The 10,445-nt window shown below is 36.3% G+C and overlaps 2 protein-coding genes across 2 annotated transcripts; one reads left to right on the top strand and one right to left on the bottom strand.

Annotated features, from left to right (window-relative positions):
* The first annotated feature begins 357 nt into the window (after positions 1-357).
* LOC141691077 (F-box/kelch-repeat protein At3g23880-like) lies at positions 358-1,275 on the top strand. The gene has a single exon (XM_074495822.1). It carries the CDS (start codon positions 358-360, stop codon positions 1,273-1,275), a length of 918 nt encoding a protein of 305 aa, XP_074351923.1.
* Positions 1,276-5,427: 4,152 nt separating this feature from the next.
* Positions 5,428-9,090, bottom strand: LOC141693526 (putative glutathione peroxidase 4). Its single transcript, XM_074498662.1, has 6 exons — positions 8,945-9,090; positions 8,762-8,838; positions 8,609-8,673; positions 8,344-8,462; positions 5,816-5,986; positions 5,428-5,723 (listed from the first exon to the last, which is right to left on the bottom strand). The coding sequence occupies exons 1-6, from the start codon at positions 8,996-8,998 to the stop codon at positions 5,694-5,696; spliced, it is 516 nt and encodes a 171-aa protein (XP_074354763.1). The 5' UTR covers positions 8,999-9,090; the 3' UTR covers positions 5,428-5,693.
* Positions 9,091-10,445: the final 1,355 nt, after the last annotated feature.

The following is a 10,445-nucleotide window of genomic DNA, read 5'->3' as shown; positions in this document are numbered from 1 at the left end:
TTTAAAAATATTTAAAAAAATGCGGTGTGCAATTAAAAGTAACCGGATATGTAATTTATTTTATGTTTTCTGAAAAATAATTGAATTCTTTTATTACATCCATATAATTATATTCGAGATTGCATCTGATTGCATCAAGTTGCAAAATCTGGTATTTTTGCAAAAATAAATAAATAAATGAACAACCATATTTTGAAAAAATAACTTTGTAAAATCTCTTTTTTTTTTGCGGCTTAATTTAACTGAGTCAAGCGCGTACCTTCTATATATTTAGACGGGTAACGTAGGTCAAGATTGATGATCTAGCTAAACCCTACACACTTGTTAAACCAACACCTGGATACGACCGGAAGTTCAATGGGTAATTTTTTGGCGGAAGAGATTGTTAAGATGATACTTTTAAACCTTCCGGTAAAATCATTACTCGTATGCAAGTCAGTGTGCAAGTTATGGCTGTCTATAATCTCAAACTCTAGTTTCATCAAGTCACAACTCCAACGTGCCCACACCATGAATTCTACTTTACTCATTATTATTAAAGCAGGTGAGCCGAACAATGAACCGCAGCAACAAAAATTAGATAAGTTAAATTGTCCCGTTCACCTTGATTATCTCATAATGCCTCGGCCATTTGAAATTTATGATATAATCGGTTGTTATAATGGCATAATATGTTTATCTTCTTGGTGGGGATTATCTAGCGATAATCTGCACCTTTGGAATCCATCTATAGGGAAATACAAGAAACTTCCTGATTACCACAACCGATTCTCAGTGAGTTGTCTGAGCATGGTACGGGACAAGCCGAGTCCTTACAGGACCGGGTTCGGTTATGACTCTATCTCAGATGACTACAAAGTTATTAGGATTTTGGATGAGTTGAGTTATCGTTATTTTGTTGTCCAAATGTATTCTGTTAATGCTGATTCTTGGACTCAGTTTCAGAGTAGTGTTGTGAAGAAAAGGTTCTCTATTCAGTCAGAAAAAATTGTGGTTAACAAGGTACTATATTTTAATAATGACGAAGAGCTAATCGCATTTGATTTGCACAATCAAGTTCTTGGACTAGTTCCTCTCCCTAGCTTTATTCAAGAGAGAGATTCAAAGTTTATGGATTTCGAAGGTTTAGTTGCTATTTTATGCAAATCCGGACCAGTAAATTACCATCTTTGGACATTGGATGGTGTTTTTTGGACCCAAAATTTCAATATTCATACCGATATGGAGTACCTGTTGTTGGGCTTACTGAGCATGCCTAACTCCACATTAGTATGATATTGTCCGCTCTGGGCCGAGCCCGCACGGATTTATTTTTGGGCACCTCCCAAAAGGCCTCATACTAATTAGAGTTATCTGGCTGCTTATATTCTAGCAAACTGCCCCTCCCACAAACGATGTGGGACAACTCCTAACAATCTCCCCTTCACACATCGGGCCCGACACCTGTCGATTCTGCCTCCTGATTGTGTGATCTGACTCCCCCTTAACCCATACTGGAAGTCCATCTGGCTATCTGCTCCCCCTAGGCCCATACTGGAAGGCTCGTCTGCCTTTTTCCTTGAGCCCATTCTGGGGCAAGCCCGTCTGTCTCTTCCTAGGTCCATTCTGGAGCCCACGTGAGATTGTTATGGACCGTTATAACCTGAAGCTCTGATACCACTTGTTGGGCTTGCTGAGCAGGCCTAACTCCACATTAGTATGATATTGTCCGCTCTGGGCCTAGCCCGCACGGATTTCTTTTTGGACACCTCCCAAAAGGCCTCATATTAATGGAGTTATCTGGCTGCTAATATTCTAGCAAACTGCCCCTCCCACAAACGATGTGGGACAACTCCTAACAATCTCCCCCTTCACACATCGGGCCCGACACCTGTCGATTCTGCCTCCTTCAGTGTGATCAGGCTCCCCCTCGACCCTGCTAGGCTCATACTGGAAGGCCCACCTGCCTTTTCCCTCAGCCCACTCTGGGTAGCCCATCTGCCTAGTCCTAAGCCCATTCTGGAAGCCCAACTGAGATTGTTATGGACCGTTTATAACCTGAAGCTCTGATACCACTTGTTGGGCTAACTGCCCCTCCCACAAACGATGTGGGACAACTCCTAACAATCTCCTCATTCACATATCGGGCCCGACACCTATCGATTCCGCCTCCTTCAGTGTGACCAGGCTCCCCCCCGACCCATACTGAAAGTCCATCTCGCTATCTGCTCCCCCTAGGCCCATACTGGAAGGCTCGGCTGCCCTTTTTCTTGAGCCCATTCTGGGGCAAGCCCATCTGCCTCTTCCTAGATCACTTCTGGAGCCCATCTGAGATTGTTATGGACCGTTTATAACCTGAAACTCTGATACCACTTGTTGGGCTTGCTGAGCATGCCTAACTCCACATTAGTATGATATTGTCCGCTTTGGGCTGAGCCCGCACGGATTTCTTTTTGGGCACCTCTCAAAAGGCCTCATACTAATTAGAGTTATCTGGCTGCTTATATTCTAGCAAACTGCCTCTCCCACAAACGATGTGGGACAACTCCTAACACCTGTGGCTACAATTTTATTTAGGTGGTGGAATGTTCTATGGACATAATTATTGGCGTCATGGCGTCCGCTACAGGAATGGTCATCGTAATGACTTCTTGTTTGACTATGAGAGTAAAGAGTTCACGCTAGGGGTGTACACGGTTCCCAGATCGATTTTGGGGTAAAAGTCGAACCAAACCGCTCTTCGCGGTTTTAGAAAATTGTGCGGTTATGGTTAACCGCGTCAATTGCGGGTATATCGGATCGGTTTGCGGTTCAACGACTTATTTTAAAATAATTAATAATTTACAAAAAATAAAATTTGGAATATTGATAAATTAGAATTTAAATTACGTGATAAATTTGTGAGACAGTACTTTCGTCCTAGATTCATTCCCAGCTACAGGCGCACACTTGTTTCACTCAACGGCTTTCAAGTACTTGTCGATTTATAATTAATACCAAGTACAATTAATAAGTACAACATTTTTATCTATTGATGAATTCTACTATATAATTAATCTGGATAAATGTTAGGGGAGATTATCGAAAAGTATAGTTGTTTGTGATAACTGCTTAGAACAGAAGAATCCAGCAAGGCCATTGCTAGTCGGCTCCCTTCTACTTCTCTGCTGCTGGGAGAATAATCGCCCAGTAGGGCAGTGCCCAGCCTCCATATAATGCTTTCATCACAATATCCGGACTAATACTAAGAAATGTACCTATCTCACCATGTTACTATGGCTCCTCACTCTTGCCGCTTGATAAGAAGAACAGTGCATCTCCATATAATATATAGTCTAGCCCTTTGCTGCTTTACTCTTTTAGGACATCTTTGCAATGACCACATCTTGGAGAATCCAATAGACAACGAATTTGCTGCCATCTGTGTGCCTGGACTTCTACACGAAATGTTAAGAATCGGAACAAGTGTCTGTAGCTTTTTTTGAAGAATTATGCAGGGAAGTAGGGGTTTATGTACTTGTCGACATTGGAGATATGCGAGAAACATTATGTGGTGGAGATTAGGCAAGCATCAGTTGCTTTATGGTTGTGTCCATTTCATATATGAGAATGATGGACACAGTAGACCTACAGGTTTTATGTTCCAAATTCTCATGAAAGAAATTGGTTATGAATTGAATAGTCTTTTATAATCTCAGATGCCTAGATACCCTCCCTGCTAAACTAGTTATCATAGATAGATAGGAAAGCAATGCCTGCATTATATATGAACCATTTAATCCGAAGAGTCTACCCACACAATGCTTGCCACTTATCATTTCCCGGCATTGACAACTGACAAGTAACGAATTGAATGAGTTTAAAAGCCACTAGAAAGTGCCACTCCATTTATAACTTCTTTCCAAAGACTACGGCCCAACTTTTTACTATCTATCAACACAAGTAGTTGCATTTCGCTTTCAAATGCAACTTCACATGTTCATCTATGCAACCCCTTTTATCCACACAACAGGCCACTATATCAAACTAGATGAATCAATGGTGGAAGCTGGCTCTAGGGTTGTCATCAAAATATGATTCCGAAAAAGTAAACGTAGGTCCAACTTCACGGGAGGAACCATGTCACTCGACTCTTTAGTTTGCAATGACAATGTGTTCCTACTGGCGAACAACAGATATGTTCGCTGCACCATACCCACTTGACTCTCTAATGATTCAACTGCTATGTTCTTTACTTGGAAGGAACTACAAGAGGACTCCGATGGAAGATTAGACCGCTAATTTACACAAGTGTTGTTTTATTCACCCCTAGCAAAGTTCTGAACGCTTAGATATAAGATCCATATGATGGTTCTATTCAAAGCACAACACTTGGTAGTGTTATATTATACTCCCTCCGTCCCTCCCAATTGTTATCGTTTCTGGGAGAGTGTCCGGCACGCATTTTAAGATGAAGAGAAAATATAGTTCTTTGACTTTTTTAAAAAAAAAATATTTTATGAATAAAAGTTTAAACATTCAATTTTTATTCGGAAAAAGAAAATTTTTAAAAAAAGTTATAGAACTATACTTTCTATTCATCTTAAAATGCGTGCCGGACATTTTTCAAGAAACGATAACAAAATGATAACAACTGGGAGGGACGGATGGAGTACAATCTAACATATGATTTTATAAATAATAAATCAAATTATACCAACACCATTTATTCAAGATGCATTGCCTTTGTATGTAACACAACGGACCTGAATATCTTCTAACCAAGTCTTCTCTCCCATCTAGAATTCAGAAGTAAAAAAACATATCAATTTTGATTATTCAACTATAACCTATCACTTGAGCTGGCTTCTTACAGAACCTAATGGTTGGCATAGAAAACACAGTTAGCATAGGGAACTGGTTCGCCCTCGATGAGCCAATTAACTTTATACCATTATTATGGTCAAATTAAAATCATAGAACAAACCTTGAGAATTCATTGATAGGCAAGTGTCCAGAAATCATGCATTCGGAAATTTAGCTGCTGAGAATTCTAATATGAAATATATGCCAAATGCACACCATAAACCAATAAAAAAATACCTAAACAGGGACTCTTGTTACTAGTCCACTCCATCCCACAATGATAACCAAGTCTTATATAACACCTTTCTGAGTTCGGGACAAACAAAAATGTATTTTACCACTTTCTATTAAAATCTTAACAAGGGGCTCTCATTTTGGTCATACACGAAATATGTGACTGGTCAGTGTGGAAAAGAAACCCAGCAGCTGGATTTCCATTTGGTCCGAGTAGTAAAAGATATAGCATTTGTTTTGTTTATAGCAACAAATCATCAATCTGAATTCAAAAAAATCATCAATCTGAGAATCTTATTACAGAGATAGGCAACAAAAATTACGGCTCTTTAATAGATGCAACTAATGCTTTTTAAGATGGCACATGGCTACTAATCAATCCGAGGGGCAATTAAACATTATGGTGTGCGAAAATCAAATATAAATTGTTTACATCTGAGACTTTAAAGGAACAACTCACATACCATAGGAAAACATGAAGGTCTTACAAACACTAGAAAATTGCTAAATCATTAACATGCTCAAAACCACAGTAAGAAAGGACCTAAAAACATTTTACATTCACTCACATTCCTATAGCTTCATTATGTCCACTACTGAAATACCTCGATAGATGCTACTTAACCTTTATCTCATTATTCACCCAATGCTCTCATGATGTCTGCCTGCATTTAATATAAGAAGGAACAATGCATGAAATGTAACTTCAGAAAATCAAACAATGTCTAAAAAGAGTGAAGAGAGACTGGTGTATTACCTCAATGGCTAAAGGTGAGGTGGTTGGACCATATCGTTGGATAACTTCTCCATTTTTATTCACAAGGAACTTGGTAAAATTCCACTTAATGCTATTCCCCCAAAATGTACTTTTACTATTGGATTTGAGAAATTTGTAGATGGGTGCTGCAGTTGCCCCATTGACACGCACCTAACAAATGGAAGTTTATCATAGAAAAACTATAATTCAAGGCTAAAAGAACTATTATAATTGTTTTTTAATTAACAAAGCTCCGAAATCAGTAACATAATTATACTGAGATAAGTAAATTGCTCATTTTTCGAACACCAACAGTTCCTAGACAGTAGCACAGAACAATTATATTAACATGCATGTGCACATACTTTAGAGGTTCGTAAGAGATTATTATGAGGCTATCCTGCATGGTTCATCAGACCTGAGACAAAGAACTAAAGAAGGTACCGTGGCTTAACTATATAAGTTGCCCTTAAGTTGCCCTTAATTATCAACTGAAGCTTGTGGATAAGTGGACTTGTGATTTACCAAGAATATGTAGGGCCAGATGAGGCACTAATCTTATTTTATGATTTATATCGTTAGGTAAATAATAAGAAACGCTTTCCCTAAGAAGTCATGTTGGTACAGAGTCTACACTCTACAGGCATGCTCCCACAAGATGACCAAAAACACGAAACAAAGGCATTACTCGAAACATGAACAGAAATTGAAAGAGGTATGAGAAAGTTTAAGGATGCTTTGAACACTTTGACTAGTCAGAGTGACTAGATAATCCATACTGACCCTGACACAGGATTGCAAGCACACAACTTCACCAGACCTAACTAAGATGCATATAGAATGGAAGTTGGTAACAAAATTATATTCGTCCCTCAACCTAAAGCAAGCTAACATTTAATATCTGTGTAATATGAACATACTTGACGACAGTCAGAATGTAAAAAACATATTTTGGTAGGTTTACCTTGCCCAGCAACATAAATAATCCTATATAATGTATAACTAGATATAAGAATTTCATTTATAATTCATACAAAATACCTGGCCCATTAATTTCTCGATGCATCTTAATTTCCCAACCTCGGTATTTTAACAGTTAAAGTTTTTAGTTCTTCTCGAGTATTGTTTGGTATTGCTATTAGGTACTATATTTACGGGGGGTTCAAGTTCAACGGCTTGGCTATTTAAATTTTAACATAGAATTCCATAGATTGAAAAATGCAGAAGGGCATAGTAGGTGTGTCAAAGGGTTTGGTCTATGAAGATGGGGTATAAAGTTCTACCTAGAAGGATCCTTGAAAAGAAAGGGAAAGGATCCAGAAAAGAAGAGATAGACACAATTTCACTTACTTGATTGAATAAAACCCATATATATAACATATATTGACATTTACTTTAAACAGATATCGTAATCAAGTCAAGCCTAACATTTAATAAATGGGTTCGAGAGGTTTTTTAACGAATCAAGTCCATCCTAAATCTAAATGTATGCGCCCTAAGAAAGTGTTAATCGTGACACAAGAAAATCTTATCAGGTTATGGAGAGTCCATAGTTTATTGATACGACATTTGACTTCTCTTTCATTTAAGTTCAAATATATTTCAAATGACCCAACTAATATTACATTCATATAATACTATTATTATTTTTATGAACTTCAAGTGTTTTATGTTTTATAACATTGTTATAAATTTAACAAATGTATGCAACAAATAAGTAATGTAAATGACTGAGAGCCAAAACAATCCAAGTAAATGACGATCAAACTTCTAAGAGACTCTTTCTGGTAATGTATGGAGACCAAAAAGGTTGTTTGAATCAATTTTGAAAGAACTCAACTTATTGTCAACAACTTTTAAATGAATCTATGAAATTCACCTGATCAGTATCTCAATTTCAATTCAAACATGGGCCGGATTCACACTCCATGTTCTATTTAACATATGAGAATAGGCATCGAATTCCTTTTGTATAGATTTATGTTGAGGAAGGGCAGAGGTATATTCGGCATGTACAGATCGCTTATAAAACACTCATAATACGCATGCCAGAATGATCAATTCAAAGAGATTCTGACCCTCTTCATCTTAATCATAAGTGAACTCAGCATGATTAGGTGAAGCAACAATAAAACCATATATATTATCGATATTGTTGTTTTCTACTTTGAATAAATATTAAGGAATTAATTTAAGCGACAAATATAAGAGGTAAACCGGAAATATCTTAAAATAAGGTTAATCAATATTCTAAAAAGTAATCAATTTATAATACCAACTCAGTTTATCTATTTTGATGCTGGAATTTAATAGAAACGGACTCTGCATCTGCATATGTTTGAATATGACTAACCCAAGAAGTCCAGAATAAAAATTAAACAAAGCAGGAGTGTCATCCCTAATGTTAAGGTTGCATCGTAAACACTTTACTCAAAGATAATTAAAAAGTATGCAGAAAAAATTACACACATCAAGAACAAAAAGGAAACTCCTAGTCCATAGTAAGATTATCACATCACATGTCTTACCTTTTGAAAGACGGGGTACTCTGCCTTAAATCTTTCGCAAGCAAACTGATGTGCGTCCTCACTCGATCCCGGTTCTTGGTACAAGAATTGATTACACGGGAAAGCCAAGATCTCGAATTCTATTACACAAATATAAAAAACACTTAACACATCCAGCCCACTTCAAAACAGTTACCTAACACAATTTTCTCTTACAAAACTCGAAAAGCTGAATAAAATCTTAAACTTAATATAAAAAGGTCAAAAAAAGGAAGAAAAATCCTACCTTTACCCTTATGGTATCTGTTGTAAAGCTCAGTCAACTCTTTATAATTTGTATTGGTGAACCCACTAATCATAAACACAATTTCAAGAAAATCAAAGACTAGTAAACAAATCAAAATTAAAACTTTGAAAAGAATAAAAAGAAGTAACTAACCATTTAGAAGCAACATTGACAATAAGCAACACTTTGCCTTTGTAAATACTAAGGTCCACATCTTGATTCTTGCAATCCTACAACATTAAAAAGCAATCTTTAACTTTTCAACAAACCAAGAAAAACCCATAAACATATACATACAAAAACACAAGTATACAAGGAAGAAAAGGGGTACCGTACCTTAACAGTGAATTCATGAACAGATTTTTCAGGAACAGAAGAAGAAGCACCCATTTGGAGAAGAAAATTACAGCCTGTACAATAGACTGGGTAGATGCTAGATATTAATAAAAATGAAACCTTTTTTTTGTGTTCTGGGATATATATTTACAAAAAAAAAATAGGAAATTGATCCATCAATCATCTATATCTATATTATTTTTACTATATTATTTTAGACGAAATATAGATTTTTTTATTCGATTGATTAACACGTTCTAATAAAAAAATTATTAACTTCTTCCAAAAATAATCCAGTATACCTAATAAAAAAAGAACTACTACCTAACAATATTTCACATACATACAAGTTCTAAAATAATTTAAAAAAAACTTTTATCTAATAGTATTTCACAATTGGTTATACTTGTGAAAAACTACCGATACATATTGATGAAATTTTTTTATCAAAATATATTGACAAAAAAAATCTGGCAACTGAAAATACATGTTGACGAATTTTTTTTTACCAAAATAACCCAAAAATATCTATTTTAACTATTACACTTCCCATAAACTCTTATTGCTTGCTCACAGAGCATCTACCTGATCTGACAACTGAAATCCCACGGTACGATAGGGACTATCAGGAACGGTGCGTTAAGCGGTGCGACTAAGTCCGACCATCTTCTTCCTTAACTGTCATTATTAGATCACACAAATAAATGAGAAAAGAAGCTCAGCAAGTAACTGTATAAACAATTCTAAAAATTAGCATAACACACTAACTAAGGCATTCTATAACCAGTAAACTAGGTATTCTATCAATTTTCTGGAACAGGGTTTCAAATGAGGGTTTTAAACCTTTCAAGATTTAAGTCTGGATAATCAACATTTCTCAAGATCAATCGATAGGGTTCTTAGAGACGTTCTCACTTTGAGAGAAAAATCAATCCAAGCTTTGAGCATAAATATTGAAGTAAGGTGACAGGGTTCTCGAATAAGTTTCTCAAAACTCCAAAGAAAATTCGATTCAAACTACTCAATTTCAAATCAAAAGATAAGTATTACGCCGGTTGCCACATTTATAAAACTTTTACTTTCGTTATTTAACAACAAGGAACCCCTGATTGGAATATCCATCTTTTAAATATAATACGGGTGATCAGCCCGTACTGACCTCCATCCGGTCATTAAATTACCTATGGCATTATTTTAGCCTTTATATTGGACTAGCCCCGCTAGTCTCTTACGTGACTGGACTAGTCCCACTAGTCTCTTACGTCTCTATCCAATCTTTAGGAATTCATTTGGAAAACCTTGATATTGGAGGGAAAAGAAGTTTTAACTAGATTCATTTAAACATTACCAATACGTGAAATCGTTTGGACTCATTCAAGTCGAAAGTCATTCTTAGGTTCAATTCAAGAATTCAAGGAGAATAAAAAAATTGAAAATAAAAAGGGATTGTAAGTTACGGAAATGATCAAACATTAAGCAGGGTATAACAAGGTTGTTATCA

Source organism: Apium graveolens, chromosome 10, assembly GCF_009905375.1.
Source record: "Apium graveolens cultivar Ventura chromosome 10, ASM990537v1, whole genome shotgun sequence".
Lineage (NCBI taxonomy): Eukaryota > Viridiplantae > Streptophyta > Magnoliopsida > Apiales > Apiaceae > Apium > Apium graveolens.
Note: the sequence above shows the minus strand (reverse complement) of the source record. Positions and strands in the feature narration are given on the sequence as shown.